The sequence below is a fragment of the Mauremys mutica genome, chromosome 10 (assembly GCF_020497125.1).
Source record: "Mauremys mutica isolate MM-2020 ecotype Southern chromosome 10, ASM2049712v1, whole genome shotgun sequence".
Lineage (NCBI taxonomy): Eukaryota > Metazoa > Chordata > Testudines > Geoemydidae > Mauremys > Mauremys mutica.
This window is the reverse complement of record NC_059081.1, coordinates 38,984,127-39,003,569: the sequence shown is the minus strand read 5'-3', so window position 1 is coordinate 39,003,569 and position 19,443 is coordinate 38,984,127. Positions and strand designations below refer to the sequence as shown.

The 19,443-nt window shown below is 38.4% G+C and overlaps 1 protein-coding gene across 3 annotated transcripts in view; it reads left to right on the top strand.

Moving 5' to 3' along the window:
* The window catches only part of SLC25A12 (solute carrier family 25 member 12), a 95,197-nt gene that overhangs the window by 22,065 nt on the left and 53,689 nt on the right, over positions 1-19,443 (top strand). For all 3 annotated transcript variants that reach the window (XM_045032381.1, XM_045032380.1, XM_045032377.1), the window contains exons 3-4: positions 6,956-7,098; positions 13,307-13,422. In XM_045032381.1, the coding sequence (XP_044888316.1) occupies positions 6,989-7,098; positions 13,307-13,422 (226 nt within the window). In that variant the 5' untranslated portion in view covers positions 6,956-6,988. The remainder of the gene's footprint in view (positions 1-6,955; positions 7,099-13,306; positions 13,423-19,443) is intronic.

Here is a 19,443-nt window from a genome sequence, read left to right as displayed (position 1 = left end):
TTGCTCAGCCTGTAGTTGAACAGCTCCTTACTACTGTTCAGGCTGCCTGTGTATGGCTTCATGAGCCATGGCATTAAGGGGTAGGCTCAGTTCCCAAGGATAACTATAGGCATTTCAACATCCCCAACAGTTATTTTCTGGTCTGGGAAGTAAGTCCCTTCCTGCAGCTGTTCAAACAGACCAGAGTTCCTGCAGATGTGAGCGTCATGTACCTTTCCCGGCCATCCCATGTTGAAGTCGGTGAAATGTCCCTTGTGATCCACCAGTGCTTACAGCACCATTGAAAAGTACCCCTTGCGGTTTATGTACTGGCTGCCAAGGTGGTCTGGTCCCATGATAGGGATATGCGTTCTGTCTATCGCCCCATCACAGTTAGGGAATCCCATTGCAGCAAAGCCATCCACCATGACCTGCACATTTCCCAGAGTCACTACCCTTGATAGCAGCAGCTCAGTGATTGCGTTGGCTGCTTAGATCACAGCAGCCCCTACAGTAGATTTACCCACTCCAAATTAGCAAAGAATCCTGTGGCACCTTATAGACTAACAGACGTTTTGCAGCATGAGCTTTCGTGGGTGAATACCCACTTCTTCGGATGCATCCGAAGAAGTGGGTATTCACCCACGAAAGCTCATGCTGCAAAACGTCTGTTAGTCTATAAGGTGCCACAGGATTCTTTGCTGCTTTTACAGAACCAGACTAACACGGCTACCCCTCTGATACTCCACTCCAAATTGATTCCTGACTGACCGGTAGCTGTCTGGCGTTGCAAGCTTCCAGAGGGCTATCGCCACTCGCTTCTCAACTGTGAGGGCTGCTCTCATCTTGGTATTGCGCTTCAGGGCAGGGGAAAGCAAGTCACAAAGTTCCATGAAAGTGCCCTTACACATGTGAAAGTTTTGCAGCCACTGGGAATCATCCCAGACCTGCAACACTGTGCGGTCCCACCAGTCTGTGCTTGTTTCCCGGGCCCAGAATCGGTGTTCACGGCGTGAACCTGCCCCATTACCACCATGATGTCCAAATTGCCAGGGCCCGTGTTTTGATAGAAGTCTGTGTCCACATCCTCATCACTATTGTGATCATGCTGTCGTCGCCTCCTTGCCTGCTTTTGCAGGTCCTGCACATCCTGCAGGATAATGCGCGAGGTGTTTACAATACTCACAACAGCAGTGGTGAGCTCAGCGGGCTCTATGCTTGTCGTGGTATGGTGTCTGCAGGAGAGCAGAGTTTCAGCGGAAGCAGTGGATGACAGATGCCACAAGAATAGATATTTATACTGAACAATGAGAGGACCTGCGAGGTGGACAGGAGAGCATAGTTGCAACGGAAGCGGTGGATGACTGAGGTCATTTACTCTATTGAGCTCAGTCATCATTTTACTCAATTGAGACTGAGCTCATTTACAACAGCAGGAGAGCAGAGTTGCAATGGAAGCGGTGGATGACGATGGTTTGCAGACCTACTGCACCGTCTGCTGCCAGCAGCACCCAGGGCACAAAAGCAGTGGTGACGGTGAACTGAGCTGAGCTGAGCGGGCTCCATGATTGCTGTGGTGATGGAAAAAAGGCGCGAAACGATTGTCTGCCGTTGCTTTCACGGAGGGAGGGCCGACTGACGACATGTACCCAAAACCACCCACGACAATGTTGTAAATGTACATATGTGGTAGAACTGATGTTAATGTCATTGCTAATGATTGTAACTAAGTTGTTGCTGATACCAAGAACTATAAAAATGTACAGTGTGCATGATCTTTTGGAAAAGCCCTTGAACGTGTTAAGAGTGGTACATAATTGAAACCCTTATGATTATGCTCTTTGGTTTAACAAGAACACACTTTGTGTTAAAAAGTCTAATAATGTTGAGACTTCACAGCTAATGCATAGACATATTTCTAAAACTGTTCACAGCAGAAAATACACTACAAGCTTGAACTGCTGTGCACAAAGGGAAATTGAGGTACAACACCTCACAGCCTTCAGGGCTGAATGCCAGAGTAAGTGCTCTCTGAAGAACATTAATGGCTATGTTAATACATAGGCCAAACCGTGGAATCACTAAAGTGTTTCACAAAGTATGGGCTAAGTTTTTGGCTGTGGCCAAAGCATGCATCAATAATTTGGCCTTACAAAGAATTCAATGTAAACACAGCTCATATCAATGTGGGGAGATCCTTACGGTGTATCCAGGAGCTCTAATTTCGCCCTTCCACACAAGTCTCACGCTGGGGGTTTGACGCATGGCTAGAAAGGGTTAAACATCCTGCAAAATAACCCTCAAAAGACATGTAGGGAGCTAATGTTTTGTGTTTTTGTGTATTTACATATGTATAAGTAGGATGGACAGTGTAATCAACAGTCCCTGTCTATGGTGTATTCTGATAATTCAAGGTCAAAAGAACATCCTATCATATAAATGAATTGTAAACATGGGACATCTCAGTATTCATCTCTCCTTGAAATGTATTGTGAATGGTGGAGGAACAAGCAAACGGACTTATGTTAATTTGTATAGCTAAGTACCGATGATGGATCTCCTTCAAAGTCATCCTAATTACCTTTTGTTCCCTGAGGAATTCCAACTTGTCAAAAGACATGAAATTGAATAAAATATCTTGGGTCCTGATTCTGTCATCTCAGGTCTGTTTAAGCTTCATCAGGGGAAGTTTGAGTCACAAGACTGAGGTCCCAGTTATGCTAATACGTCCTGAATATGATACTTGGACATTGTACTGTGACCTATTAACTGAATTCTAAAGGAACTCTTTGCAACTACAAAGCTCACCATCTCTACTATCAGACACAGGGTAGCCGTGTTAGTCTGGATCTGTAAAAAGCAACAAAGAGTCCTGTGGCACCTTATAGACTAACAGATATATTGGAGCATAAGCTTTCATGGGTGAATACCCACTTCGTCAGATGCATGTAATGGAAATTTCCAGAGGCAGGTATAAATATGCAGGCCAGAATCAGTCTGGAGATAACAAGGTTAGCTCAATCAGGGAGGATGAGGTCCTCTTCTAGCAGTTGAGGTGTGAACCTGAATCTTAAGAATTGAACTCATGTCTGTGTGTATATTGATCTTTTAACCATACTCTCTCTCTTGTTTTTTAATAAATTTTAATTTAGTTAATAAGAATTGGCTGTAGCGTGTATTTGAGTAAGATCTGAAACATTCACAAATACCCAAAAGTCTGAAGATGGTTATATTATGAGCAAGGGTAGTATCACTTTTTATATCTAATGCTTCTATAGGGATAGCGGTAGGGTCTGCATCCTGCCTTTGCAAGGGGATTGGACTAGACTATCTAGGTATGTTCTGCCTCAGATTACTGTTGTCCTAAAACCAGGCATTTCCTCTCCTTTTTTTCTCCAAGAAGTTCTAGAATTATAAACATTCAAGGGATAATGTCAAGATTGTTAATGTGTCTTGACATTAGATAAAGCCTGGTCACTTGACTGAAGATGGTGCACTGTAAGGAGGAATCTACGGAGGCTCTAGTTTGTTTCTGGCAAGTTACAAATATGGCCCTTAATTGGGTGAAGTTTTAACTTCCTGTTATTTGTCAGATACTTATGGGTTCCTGCTCTTCATGTTTGTATTTGGAGGAGGTGGGAGTTTGTTTTGTTTTTGAGGAAAAACCTAGTTTTTTTACTTGTTCTTTAAATCAAACTGACTGACATGCTTATGAATCAAGCTTTTACAAATTCAATTATACCTATTCAAATGATCTTTTATTAATAATCTGAATAAAGACTTAATGAAAAGACTGGATACAAAGTGCTGTTCTGGAATTTGTGGGATCTTAGGCACTTGCTTTTCTTAGAAGAAACACACTCACTGAGTCAATTTCTACATTGACATTACCTATAATTGAGCACTCTGATCTTATTTATTCAGTGTGCACTGGCAGACTGTTCTAGAAGACCCTCAGATTTTTGTAAATATTTCACAGTCTTGGAACTTGTGAAAAATAGTTGTTTTTATATTTAAAAATGTTTGTTCAAGAACCATTGTGTAAAATAAGTGGTGGTCATAGGAAAGAGAATCAGTAGTCAAATTCATCTGGCTTGTGGTGGCTTGGTGAGCTGGTACATTTGAGTGGACTCCAAAATATTAAACTTTAATTTCACAATAGCTAAATCCATAGCTTTTAAATTCTGAACAAGTGCAGGGATGTTTTTCTGAGTCTGAACACAACCTGAAACAGAGCTCATAGGCATGAACTGCCCCAATTTATCTCAGTACATGTTAACTCTAGAGCATAATTATAATTTGAATATAAATTCTGTTAATGTTCATTGATGCAAATATGCAAAAAAAATGGCATCAGCTGACAATTATTCCTACATACAGAATACGAAGAGGGATGATCATATGACTATCTGCCTAATCTACTGAAAATGGCATCTTGTTTTGGCATCTCAAGCATGGGCTTGCTTTGTAAGGGGAACTTGGGAAAGTAACAATACATTTTTCTCTGGATTAAAAACTTTAAAATGAATTCAACCTTAAATTTTTAAATATGGGAATCTAACTAAAATGGCAAAAGTGGTTATTGGAGATTAATAGGTGTTGGAAATATGCAATTTAAGTGTTATAATGTTTTGTGTTTTGGGAATGCTGAAATATTATAAGGACACAGTAAGAGTAAATTTGACCTGAAATTCAGGTTTTGAGAAAAAACAGTAGTAATGTTTCCAGTCATCTCTCTCAGCAGTATTTGCCCTAATAAAACCAGAAAGTGAGATCAATTTATATGTATGTAGTGTAAGATCTAAAGAAAGCAAATTACTAAACAGCATAAAGGGTGAAATGTAAACTGTTTAACTTTCTCAATTTTAATTGGAGTATTTTTTACAATTAAGTTTTAAGATGAGTACGTATAGAATATAGCTAAAATCGAACTAAACCTAAACAGTTTTCTCCAGACACAGTTATGTCCTATCCCATATTCATGGAGACAGATTCTATAAAGGCTTGCATAAAAATCCTCTCACTACAAATAGGAAAACATTCTAGCCTTAGAAATATATTATTTTGGTTGGATGTATCATACTGGTATGTAGGTTAATATGAGCATTTGAGCCCGTGAAAGGTAATGATGAATTCATATATGTGTGGCAGATTTTTTGGAGGTGTGACTAAAGGATAAGTTTATTTAATTTCAGTATTTGTGATTTACCACTTTTCTTTTCTACTGTGTATATGAGAATCTTGGGTCAGAATTCAATACAGAGCAATATGTGTAGCTGACTTTCATGAAGTCTGTGTAAGGATTTTCTGCCTTACCTCACATTTTACTGTATATATTTTAGACCTTTTTTTAAATTTACACTTCAAAATATTGAGTATAACTTTTTTTGAAAAGTTAGTAAACTTGTTTTGCCTGCCAAAATCCTTTGGTACTTCCCTGGCTCTCCATGCTGTTTCAGTTTTGCACACATTCATTCTCTGATCTTTCTCCGTTTGAAGTTAGTAGGGTTTTTAGATTTGAAATATTAAAATCTCTTGGGCACCACACAGTTTTGTCTTTTCACCTGCTATCAATGTAACTTTTTTTTTTGCTGTCAGTTATTACTGTATTAAAATTTAAAAATAGAGGCTTTTCAACTCTGGATCTAAGAAAAAGGGAAGGAAGGATCTTTTTATTGATGATGTGGAGCCCAGAAGCTTGGACAGTCATCTTTCTGTATATTCTTACAAATAGATGCATTTGGTTTAATGCATAAAAAAAGAAGCTGCAACATCCGTGCCTTACGCCCACCCACCCCCAGAAATGAAGCAACCTCTGGACAAAGTAGAAATGGAGTCCTTAGAAGTTGCTTTGAGTAATGCTTTACTTTATATGTATCTTCACCAGAAGATGAGTCTCCCATGGGCACACAGGCTGCGGGGCATGCCCATGGGCCAGAGGAGCTCCACCCACCCTTCCTGACCCCGGCTCGGTGTCCCTCTCCTGCCAGTACCACACTCTGCTCTTCTGGTTTCCAACCCAGACTCACCCTTATGAGGCACACCTCCCATCTGACTCAGCCCCATGAGGCACCCCGCCCCCCATGACTCACCCCTTCCTAGTCAGTAGATTTGGGGGACTCTGGCCATGGTTTGGGTGGGCCATGGCCCACCCAGGCCCACCTGTGGTTACCCCCCTAGTGAAAAAGCCATAAAATAAAAATTAGAATTGGTATTTTGGAATTCTGAAACAAAGTTTCTGGAACTGAAATGTTTTGGAAATTTTGATTGATGGGAAATTTCAGAAAGATTTTTTTTTTCTGATTTGAACTAAAAACAAATCTTGAAATCTTATAATTTCCCACAAACAAGAGATTTAAAGTTTTGACCAGTTCTAGATTCAACATAAGTTAATGTATTTTGCTTCCAAATCTGTCACACCACAGTAATGACTTTATAGTGTACATTACTACCAGTCCACCTATTACCAGTACACAGCTGTTGAAAATGGCTTAACAATTCTGCATTTCCTATGATATTGTTGGTTTGTAAGGGTTAGATAGCTAAGTAAGGGATAAGACAGTCTTTCAAGGATTTGTTCCTAATCATTTTCTAATGACGATATTGAAAATGTAGCATGAAATTATGGCCTTTTATAACTTTAAATGAGAAGTTATGTAGTTCTAATGGTTTGTCTGAATTTATGTAAATATACAAGCATTTAAGCAAATTTGTAATCTGCTTTTTTGTTCAAGGACGTGGCAGGTACGTGAATCCATTGTTTGTTCCACAGGCATAATCTGATTCGTTGTACGAAATGACTAGCCTGCTGACACTTCAACTGTTTGAATAGAAGCCCTAAATCACAAAGTAGTTATTATTCTATGCAGTGTTTCATAATTTTAAAATTGATATTTGACTTACTGTACTAATTCAATAACCGCTAATCTAATCAGCATCCAAATTATATTATTTTGTTTTCTCTCTTTTACTGTAGTATGCCACTGTTGAGAAAGATGGAGAGCATTACATGACACCAGGAGATTTTGTGCAGAGATACCTAGGACTATATACAGACCCAAATTATAATCCTAAAACACTGCAACTATTGGCGGGAGTAGCAGATCAGACAAAGGATGGGTGAGAATTTTGCTTTCCATTACAAGCATATAATTGGCAAATGATTTAAATGATTTAGTATGTCTTCTGGTTACTTTATTGCCTTCTAAAACAATATCTTAGTATTTGTATTGCGCTGTATGAGCTTAATTGTTTACCTAAATAATGAGATTTTCTCAAATTCAATAGATGATTTTGTTTCAGATTAGTGAGAATATAGAGTATAACAAAGTATAACAATTTTGAAGGTGCTTTAACTGAGGCATTAACATAGTACTTAGTATTTGAAGAAGTTCGTTCAGGTCCATGATCAACAACTGTAGAGCCTTTAGCAGGCAAACGGGCCGGATCTGGCCTGCCAGCTGTTTTAATCCAGCCCTCGAGCTCCTGCCGAGAAGCGGGGTCTGGGGCTTGCCCCACTCCAGCCGGGGAGCAGGGTTGGGAGCTGCACCATGTGGCTCCCGGAAGCAGCGGCATGGCCCCCCTCCAGCGCTCCAGAGGGGGAGCAGGGTCAGGGGCCACTCCGTATGACTCCTGGAAGCAGCGGCATGGCCCCCTTCCGGAGCTCCAGCTGGGGAGCAGGGTCGAGGCTGTGTCACATGGCTCCCAGAAGCAGCGGCACAGCCCCCACTCCAGCTCCTACACGTAGGGGCAGCCAGGGGCCTCCGCTCTGCATGCTTCCCCCACCTCAACTGCCGCCCCTGCAGCTCTCATTGGCTGAAGCTGCAGGGGCGGTGCCTGTGGATGGGGCAACGTGCAGAGCCGCCTGGCTGTGCCTCAGTGTAGGAGCTGGAGAAGGGACATGCCGCTGCTTCTGGGCGCCACTTGAGGTAAGTGCCACCCAGAGCCTGCACCCCTGAGCCTCTCCCCGCGCCCCAAGCCCTTGCCCCAGCCCAGATCCCTCTCCCACCCTCCGAACCCCTCAATCCCCTGTCCAGAGCACCTTTCTTCACCCCAACCCCCTCATCCCTAGCCCCACCCCAGAGCCCACATCCCCAGCCGGAGCCTGTACCCCTTCAAGCACCCCAACCCCCTGCCCCAGTTCTGATCCCCCTCTGAACCCCTTGATCCCAGCCTGGAGCACCCTCCTACACTCCAAACTCCTCATCCGTAGCCACACCCCAGAGCCCACACCCCCAGCCGGAGCCCTCACCGCCCCCGCACCCCACTCCCTCACCCCAGCCCAGAGCCCTCACCCGCACCCTGAACTCCTAATTTCTGGCCCTACCCCGGAGCCTGCACCCCCAACCAGAGCCCTCATCTCTTCCTGCACCCCAACTCCAATTTTGTGAGCATTCATGGCCCGCCATACAATTTCTATTCCCAGATGTGGCCCTCGGGCCAAAAACGTTGCCCTGGTCTTTAGTATCCATAATTAAACACAGCTTGGAAAAATAGAAAAGATGTCATGCAATTTCTGTAGTGTGTGGTCTTTATAATACCTCTCTGCCACCATTCACATACCGATCAAACCACTGAGCACCTCTTGGCAAGAGAGACACCAAACACTTTTTATGTAGGAAGAAAAATATAACCTAATCAAGATAAGGTTATACGGCACAGAGTTTTTTAATCATTGCTTATCCTTGTTTATAAATTGCTCTTTGAAACTGGTTCACAAAATGCCCAGTCTTCTAAGATGTATGTTATTTTTTTTAACCTACTCTGTTTCAAAGTAGCCTTGCCTGCCTGCTCTTCTCCACTGCTGCATTTAGGCGTCCAGGTTTGGCACTGTATTGTAGCAAGAAGCATGGATGTTGTTAAAGTAGAGCCAAGAGGTTAAGAAGCATCAGAGCAGAGGTCAAAAATACCATCAGAGAGGAATGGGCATTTGGTAGAGAAGAGATGGAAGGCTGCTATTAAAATAGAATACAATCTATTTTTTATAGATAAATTTCATTTATTTGAAATTGAAAGCCTCTTATTTTCCTTGGTTCTGTAAGTGTAAATCTGACCCTGGATAGTACTTAGATGTTTTTTGTTTTCCTTTATTGTAGTATTTTAGAATATTTTATTTTATATTGCAAGGACCCTGATCAAAAAGGTTTGGCATCTGCACTTGATAAATAAAATTATCGTTCTATGAAATGCATATAATTTGTGTTAAATAGCGAAGATAGAATTTACTCTTTTTTCTATAGTTACATAATGTTTGTTAAATAAGGTTGCAGCATTTCTCCTTGGACTTTTAGGAGGTATTTGATAACCCAAAGAAGTTACATTACTGTCTCTAACATATGGATGTAATGGGATGTATCACCAGCAATATGGCCGAAGATACATATCTTTTTTAAATCATGATCAGTAAACAAACAAATCTGTAATATTTTGCTTTCTCCCACAGCTGTTGGTCATCTTTTAGAAGTCTGTTTATTTGAAGAGTGGTTTTATAAAAGGATCTTTTGTACAGTTAGGAATCAAGAGTGTCTTTCACTTCTTATAGCAGACCCTGAGACTGAGAAATTGCTGGTTTTCTGCCACTTTCTGTTTTGTGTGTAGCTTTTTGTTTGGACAGTATTGTTCAGAGTGAGATCAGTGTATTCATGCAGGCGATAAAATATGATGAAATAATGTGTAACTTACTATCTAGAGTTTGGATTTTTACAGAGACAGAAGAAGTTGGAAGGTGGCCAACGTATTTGAGCATTAACTTGTCCAGACTTAGCTTGCCTTCCCAGTTTTTGAGCATTTCTTTGCTCATTGGTAATGGTCATTTTAGCACCCGCCATGAGTAAAGGCTGATATTTCCAGCCTTATATGCCAACTGTAAAGAAGCAAAAACTCCACCACTTGATGGAATAAATGTAGTTTACATATATTGATCATGAAATCTGCTGCTTAAAATTCAGAAGAGCAAGTACTTATAACATCTTATTATTCCACCTTCACTAGTGTTTGGATTTTTGCAGTTGAGAGCTTTCATATCAAAATATTCTCAAAATATGAATAGGACTAGTAAAATATGGTTTAAATGTTGATTGGTATTTACAAATTAATGCAATATTCTCTTTTTTTTATTCACTTACTGTTTCATTTTTATGAGGCTTGAGCCTGCTCTCCAGAATATGACAATCTAAACCTTGGAAAATGAGCTCACTGGTTAATTTTTGCAAAGTACAGAGTGAAGCATGCTGCATATTAGAGGGAAAAAGTTATCTCTAAAATCTGTTTTAAATTATTTAAAAGGATACAAAAATGTGATTAAAATAGTTTTATGTAAGCAAGATTAATCTTTTTTCAAATTTACTTGTAGTTATTTTAACATTCTTTTTGGATGCTTTCTTTAATAATTCTTCTCTTCCACTCAAAATATAAGCAATTAATGTTGTGTGCTTGAGATTCTTAGTTGAAAAGGTCTAGAAAAGTGTTTCTTTTCTCTTCTTGTTGCCATCATCCAAAATTGGTGGGAGATAGGAACTCAGAGTTGGATTTATTTAGGAGTCCTGGGTTCAGATCCTAAAAGAGTCACAAATGAAAATACATTTGATTTTGTCCCAGTTTATAGTTCTGATTCAGACGAAGAATACTGTTTCTTCTGATCAGTAGTCACAGTTCAGGAAAACACATAACTAAAATAGGATTTTTGGCTAAGATTAAGTTGCATTTTAAGAATTATATGAGACAATTAACACAGCACCAGACTGCTGCATGCTTAGTGCCAGAGTGTTATTTCCTCACAGTTAAAAACACAAAATTCATCTAGAAATGAATGTGATTAGGGAACAGAAAAAATAAGGATATGATTATATATCATATTTGCTTGTGAGAGACATCTGAAATAGTAATTTGGTGTTATAAATAACTTTTTTGTTCAAAAGTAGAAGTTATTAGCAAAATAGGATGATGTGAATTGCAACTTAAATGTGAAGTTTTAGTTGTACAATTAAAAATAAAATGACTTTATGCATTATATGCAAATAACTGATGATGTGATGGGGAACTATTATTGTGTGATCTGAAATACAAAATATTTCACTCTGTTGTCTGAAAACTGCTCCTTCCAGAATCTTCAGATCTATATTTATCTGTAGTCAGGATTTTTTCATGTGAAAGATTTATTCTGTCCCTATATGATGACATCAGGTTTATCCCTGAATTTTTTTTCCAGAAGCATATTCTTTTATAGCCTTCATCGTGAGTCTTAGCATCTTATACCAAATTTTAGTCTTTGATAACTGTATTATTTCTACAGGTAGTTTCATGTATAACATTATTAATTACTTTAGTCTACAACCAAATCGTAATAATACATTACGCTTTTCTGAGGATCTAAAATTGCTTTACAATGTTTAGGTAAGCATTAATGTCCCTTTTGTGAACAGTACACACAGAGAGGTAAAGCGACTATCCAAAGTCACACTGCAGATCAGTGGCAAAACCTGGGAATTGAACCAAGGTCTTCTGAATAACCATTAACTAGTCTGCCCCTAAAAATTAAGTTCTCAGATTTTAAGTAACTCAAGAAAGATTAACAATCCTTGAAAAAATGGTCAAGAATAACCATAGTATATGACAGTTCTGGAAAAAGATGGAGTATTTGAGGACCAGTTTGCTTTAGGTGCACCTTAGAAAGGTTTTTTTAAAAATAGTTTGATACATTTGTCATTTTTCTGGGATTGAACTCACCAGCAGCAGTGTTTGAGCTTTCTTGATAGAGGGCTCCTTTTGAAACCTCCTAGTTGTTGGTGCTCTCCCACAGTCCAGAATTGACGGTCTTCAGGACACAATGCAAGTTGTGTATATTTGGTTTAGTTTCTTGTTTACTTTATCCCACAGTTTGGCTATCAACCTATTTAAAAGATGTTGTTTCTCAGGGGCTAAAATCTAATTTGCCTATCTTTAATCTGGAGTAAACTGTGTGTTGTATAAGACTGGATGGTAGTCTGTCCTTTGGATGGATGTAACTATGTTGGTAATTGCATAGTTCTTACTCCCATTCTAATTTTTCTTGGTTAAAATCTGATAAATAGAACCAGGGTCCTTAGATTTGAACTTTTCCAAAATCATCACCTTGTGAAAGAAACTCATTTTTGTAAATTATTAGACTGGTGGTCTATGATAGATATGTCAAAGTTGAGATTTTTCCTGTGTTTAGTGGCCCATAATGTGGGTACCATATTTCTAGATTCTAGTTCAGTGGGAATATGGAAACTAAGGGATCTTGTTATAAGGATCTGTATTTTGGTTAGAGTATGTATAAGGGCTAGATAAACTAATGGCTACTGTGGCCTAATTCATTAAACTGTTTCATAAAATATGCATCTGTTCAATTGAGGTCTTCATACATGAACAGTCCCTGTGCAAAATAACTGCTATGCTTAATTCACTGAGTTCATCCTTTAGCACTGAGAGTACTGGAAGGCTATATTTTGTAAATTGAGATCAATAAATATTTTTTTGAGAATTCTTACCGTGGCAATCTGCAGAAATGTTATGCATGTTACTTTATTGCTATAGATGCAGTTCATTTTTGTGGTTTAAACTTATTTTGGAGATTACGATGAAATAAAAAAAACCTAACGTTAAAATAAAGTAGATAAAGAAATTAATGATTGAATGTGAATAAAATGGGCTTTGTGCTATACTGCAACTATTTTTCTAGACACATGCTAATCTGAAAATCAGAACTGTTGCAGTTATACATGTTTTGCTTGCTTAATTTGAAAAGTAGTGTATTATTTCAGTGTTCTTAATGGAATTTCAAGGTGTGTTCATATTCTGCATTTTGTGAGGAAAATCTCATTTTTATCTGTATGTTGGTTCATAAAAAATCCAACTTTTTCTAGTACAGCATGTGGCAACCCTCCAAATTTCATTTCAGCAGAAATGCTTTGTTACTTGACACTTTGTAAGTTCAAGTAACAAAGCATTTCTGCTGAAATGAAATTTGGAGGGTTGCCACATGCTGTACTAGAAAAAGTTGGATTTTTTATGAACTTTGTAAGTTCAAGTAGAACAGCACTTGAAAAATAACTATGAAGTATTAAATACGAGGTTCGTACTGAGAGTTCTGTTCACAGATCTGAATGCAATGGGAAACTGAGTCACAGGGGTTGTGACTTCCCTAAGGCCACACAGCACATTTGTTCCCATTTTTAACATAGAATCAGGTTTCTTGACACCTGTTCTTAATCTCTGGATTGTGAAGCCTTCTAAATTAGCAAACCCCAACCTTCATGGCCCTTGTGAATATCTTTTAAAGCCTTTAACTTCTGTTTTTCCTTTGTAGGTTGATCTCCTATCAAGAGTTTTTGGCATTTGAGTCAGTTTTGTGTACTCCAGATGCAATGTTCATTGTTGCTTTTCAGTTGTTTGACAAGAGTGGCAATGGAGAAGTGACATTTGGTAAGAATACTCACAGAAAGCACTTTAACAGATTAAGGTCAATAGTATAGATAGCAAGAATTGCCAAGACTCCCTGGAAATCTAATTGGAAATGCATATTGTTCAGCACATATACAGTACTGATTTCCTAAAAGAGTATCTATAGGTAACATTTGTTTTCATTTTTTCAAAGTGTTGGTTAGAACACAAGCGTAAGAAATCCAAAAATGTAATTACTATATTTTGTTGAATCATTGACTCTTACACATTCCTAAAATAGGTGGTGCAAAACTTGCTTGTGCAGGACTATCCTGAAACACAGTGAACTATGGATACTAATTCCTTCATTCCTGAAGGGATTTATGTAAGAAGTTCAGGATCTCCATGTACCACCTTTGGAGAACTGTTACTACATTTATTGAGAAGATAATAGGGGTTGCAGGTAGAAATGAAGATGTTCTAATTCATGTTCTAGAAATCCCAATTCAGTTTTCCTGTTTTACGGAAATTCTACTCTATCTGATATGGGTACAACTCCTGAGTTGAAGCCATGTAAATAACGAGTGGAATTTGGCTTTTAGACTTTTATTGTTCCAGTCTAATTTTTATCATTGATTAAGAACTGAACTGAACAGGACTCTGTAGGTGAAAGATTTTCATTTTATCATGTTACTGAACAGATAAAAGCTTACTGATTATAATAGATTGTAGATTTGTTATTTAATGTTGTTAAAATGTATATTTAGATTAGAAAATATTTAATGCTGAGAATTTTAATAAATGGAGTGAGAAATGCTAATTTTATCCAAAAGAATAAAGCTTTCAATAAAGATAATGCAATTTATGCTTGGATTTGTAGCCACTTACTGTCTGTACCAGCAATTTCTGAACATTTTTGCACCAATTTTTGAGGTGGTGATGAAACTCAAATTATGCATTATACTTTTTTTGTCAGAAAAAGGCTCTATAGTATTACCTGAATCATTACTTGTATAAAGTGACTTGATTAACAAACAGGGCAAAATATTAAGCACTCAGAGTCCACCACATCCTAAAGAGAAATAGTGTATAAGAACTTTGTAAAAAGAAACAGTAAATTCAAGTACTAGCTAGCAGTCAAACTGACAAAGCAATCCGTTAAATTAATTGTTGCCAAAAAAAGTGATGATGCCCCGATTTCTCACAAACGTACATGAACATAGTCAAGTTGAAACAGTTGGTTCCAAAAATGCGTTAAAAGTAATTTCACAGAGTACATGTGCCCCTGTGTCCCTCTCTGCCAATTTTGGTGGTTTTATGATCAGAGCTTCCTATTGTTAAATTGTGTTTTCCCTCTTCTGTTGCTGTATTAAAGGATCACAAAACAAGGGAAACTGACTAGATACAAAGTGTTGTCAGATGCACAAGGTAATGTGTAAAAATAGATACAAATTGGTCTTCTTACAATTATTATAACATTAGTTGTAAAAATACAACTAAAACCAACCTTTCAGATAGAATTGTGATTTTTAAGTTGATATTCCTTTTAATAGCAAAGTGCTGTAGGGAAGTTTTATACTACTGCCCCCAGTTCATTACTTTTACAAAATATACCATAGTGCAATTATTAGTATATTTTATAGTTAGTGGTGTACTGTGAAATGTATTAATTCTTTATAATATATGTTTTGTGGTGTAGTACCTCCGACTTTCTTTTGTTGCTTGCTTGGCAGTTTCCCTTGGCAATTTTCCTATATGTAAAATGGCATACTTACTCATAATAACCCTGTGAAGATGGTTGTGTAGAGTATGGGGGAAATATAGAGCACTATATAATTTCATATGAAATACTCACATTTGCTAATCAGCAGTTGGTCTCAAATCACTTTTGTGAATTAAGGAGATGCTTCTGTATTGATTTATTTCTGGGCTCCCACTCCCCCCATCACATATGTATCAGACAATAGGTTAGCTTCATATGAGTGCAGGAGACAATTTCAGTTATGTCAAATTAGGAAACTCTCTACAGACCTCACGAGATGATATCATGGTGAAGTGTGATATTTCCATTTTGGCTCTTTGCTTCAAAGAATCTTACAAGACATTTACTCCTTGTGGGGTGAAGGGAGGAGGTCAGTTTTCTTCGGTTTGTAATTTTTGACCTTAGCCAATCAGAAGTGAGAATAAACAAAGCTATTACCCATTGCTTGACCTAAAATACACACACTTAATTGTGGCATATTGTATATATTAATCTGTGTAGTGTACAAGGTTCTATGCATGTATATCATGTCCCATATGTATAAATATTTATAATGTAGAGAATTATTAAAAATTATACTGAAATGGAATGGAGATAGTCAACTAGAGCGCACAATTGGTAGACAGTTGTAGAACTGGAACTGTGGTTACATTTCAACGACACAATAGGTAGATTCCTTCACTCTGGTTTTTTTTCTCCTCCTTAGGCTTGACCCTGCATATATACCCATGACAAATGTGGCCATCTTGGCATCTTGCTGTTTTTCTTGCCCTCTTTCTGTCACTCTTCTACTCTTGCTAGCTCTTGATAAAACATTTGTGCTCTACTCCCAATGAGTAACTTGTTTGTTAAATTATGTGTAAAGCGTTTACACAGAAACTCCTAAAATCTCAGAGAGGACAAGGATAACAGCTTTATGTTTATATGGAAACTATTTGTCAGAACAATTGATCAGTTATCAGTGGATAACGTATGTGAGATTATACATTACTAAGAATGGTTTAAAATCTAAATTTATTGAAATAAAAGAAAAATGGGGGAAACGGTTTGCAGTCAATACCTAGCTGAACAAGTAACAACCTCATTTAAACCATTCATTCCTGTTTCAGTCTTGGCAGTAATAGAAAGAAAACAATTTTTGAGAAAAGGATTTAGCATCCCTTAATGATAAACATGCTAAGGATTTGTGAAATCACAGTTCACCTTTAGAATACTTTCAAGTGAGGACTTTTCCTAGTCAGGTAATTATAAGACCCTGGTTTGTTTGTTTTTTTTAACCTTCATTGATGATAAACCATCTTAACTTAAAAGAAGTATTTAAAATAAGATATAAAACAAATGCTACAAAGCTGAGAGAATTTTACAGATTTTTTTTCTATACGTGTTTAGTTGAACTGAAATTGGGTTAGAGCAAACGTTCATATTGGGTAGTTTTTGCCTTTCACGTCTGTCTTCTGAGATAACCCAAACAGCTGTGGCTTTGCTTGATGCTAAGCAGATAATCCCCATCCTGGAGGGTAAAAGTGACTGAAACCCATGATTGCCAAGACTGCTTAAATTTTCTCTAGAAGTAGGTATTTGACTGGAAATCAAAGGATTCTTCTTGAACTGTCAACTGGGTAAACTTTAAACTGATCTGGATTGTGTCACTTAACTGGTGTTTACAAGTCCAAGCACTTTCTTCCAATTTTTCACCTTTTCATGCAGAGGCTAGGACAGTCATTCTCTGAAACCATGAAATGTTTCAGAGACTGATTTTTAGTTAAACACCTGAGCTAACTTAAAATCTTGTAGCTCTGAAGAGCAGAAGAACAGATAAAATAACCAAAATTGTATACTGTTTTACAGTTTTGCTGTTCGTGATTTCCCAGTGTTCAGTTTTCAAATTCTTTTGGAGCAAGTTGGAAGGTATTTGGATACCTGAACGCTGACTAATGCAAGGCATTTAAATATTGTTGCTCAGAGCAAAAAAAAATCTCTTACGAAAGCACTTACAAAAGCTCTGTCTATACTGTTATAGATGGGTGGGATTATTAACCAAATTTCTGATTTAAACCAGTGAATTTACTCCAACAAATGTAATAAATTACTCCTTGGAAAAGAGACAGTTAAATCTTCCTTAAGAGTGAGAAACAGTAGAGGTTTTGAGAGTGTTGGAGGATGGGGAGGAGATGAGGAAGAGTGAGTGAGAGGTAGTTGAGAACACTTCAGTATAACTGTTTTCCTATTTTGCCAACCCCAAATGCTCAAAAATCATGAGCCAGGCTCTAAAACTAACTAACTCATGAGATTGGATAAAAAAAAAACCCCAAACTTTAAATACAACACAGCAACACACCTTCATGTTAAATTTAGTGTACATTTATTACCTAACCTGAGGTTGGTTTCTGTTTAACATGGTATCGTAGGTACATGCAGTGAATATGGGAACATGATGGACCCATCAGTGCATTTTAGTTATTTGTGATAATCCTGGTAGTTCCTGTGAAATTAGAAATGGCGCCCTTCCTTTTTTTGGTCCTTCTATATGGTTTTCTGTTTAATCTATCTTCTATCCCACAACCCTTTCTCTTCTCCAGTCTAACAATTAGAACCACTCAGCATAATCTGTTATCGATCGGTGAGAGGTACTGTCATAGGTTTGTTCCCCACTTTGAACTTTAGCGTCCAAAAGATGGGGACCTGCATGGATCCTTCTAAGCTAAAATCCTAGCTTAGATCTGAAAGCGCTGCCACCAACGAAAAATATAGTGTTTTGGTATACTTTCCATTCCTCCCACACCTTCCCTGGGAAATCTAAGACCCAAACCCCTTGGGTCTTAACACAAAGGGAAATAAACCATTCCCCCACCTTCCCCCTCCCAGACTTTTCCTCCCTCCGTCGTCTGGAGAGACTACCTTGATTCAAACTCCTTGAATCTAAAACAAAGAGGGATTCACCTTTTCCCCCTTCTCTCTTCCCCCCACCTATCCCTGGTGAGTCAGACTACTCCCCTGGGGTCTCAAACAAGGGAAGAAATCAATCAGGTTCTTAAAAAGAAAGGCTTTTATTAAAAGAAAGAAAAGAAAGTAAACACTATCTCTGTAACACCAGGATGAAAAATATTACAGGGACTAGCCTGAAAACTAGAGGGACTCCCCCCCGACCCCCTTCTAGCATAAACACAAGTAACAGCAAACAGAAATAAAATATTTCTCCAGCAAACACACATTTGCAAATACAGAAATCAATCAAAAGACTAATCCGCCTTTTCTAATACTCACTATATTGAATAGAAGAGAATATTTCAGGAAGCTTGGAGAGCCTGGATGTACGTCTGGCCTCTCTTAATCCCAAGAGAGAACAACCCCCCCAACACAGAACCCAAACAAAGACTTCCCTCCACAGAGATTTGAAAGTATCTTGTCCCCTGATTGGTCCTCTGATCAGGTGTTAGCCAGGTTCACTGAGCTTGTTAACCCTTTACAGGTAAAAGAACCTTAACCCTTAACTATCTGTTTATGACAGGTACCCATTCAGTTTTAATAGTAAATAGTTTAAAATTCAGGGACAGTTCTTGAACCTTCATCATAGTGTTAATTTACAGAACAGGAGCTTAGCAGCAGAGGAAGCAGTAACTTGTAAGTGTTCATTTACACAAAAATGATTAATTCATTATGTTTGTACCTTGGCCACTACTAATAATGGTCCTGACCTTTTAAATAGGAATAGAAATATGTTTCCATTCATTTTAGTTCCTTTTTATCCACCCCATGCGTCACTCTCTTCCCACTCTCCCGCCTCAACACTAGCAGGCATACTGCTGCACTTGTTACACTTGGGGTATGGCTATACAGCAGATGGGAGGGTGCTTCCCAGAATGGGTAGACAGACACACGCTAGCTCCGCCTGAGTGATTGTGCTAAAAATAACAGCATGGCCACAGGCAGCAATGGCAGCAGCTGGGGTGGCTTGCTCATGCTGCTGAAGCCATACAGCTATTTTTAGCGTGCTAGGGCATGGCTGTCTATCTGAGCTGGGAAGCCTCCTTCCAGTTGCTATGTAGACAGACCATTGGATTCCTTCCTCTGTTACTCCCTAACACACCACCTGCGCAACATTCCCAGGGAGCTTTTCAGACAGACTTTTGTTTGTTGTTTGCAAATAACAGCAGGTTTTTGTTTTGATTTTTATCCTGAAGGTGGAAGTGTATGAAATAGCAAAAATTGATCATAGCAACACTTTAGAAATATATTGCTTACATTAGTGCTTAGATTTTTAGTGATGGGGACCATAAAAGAACCTGGATAGATAAATAAAA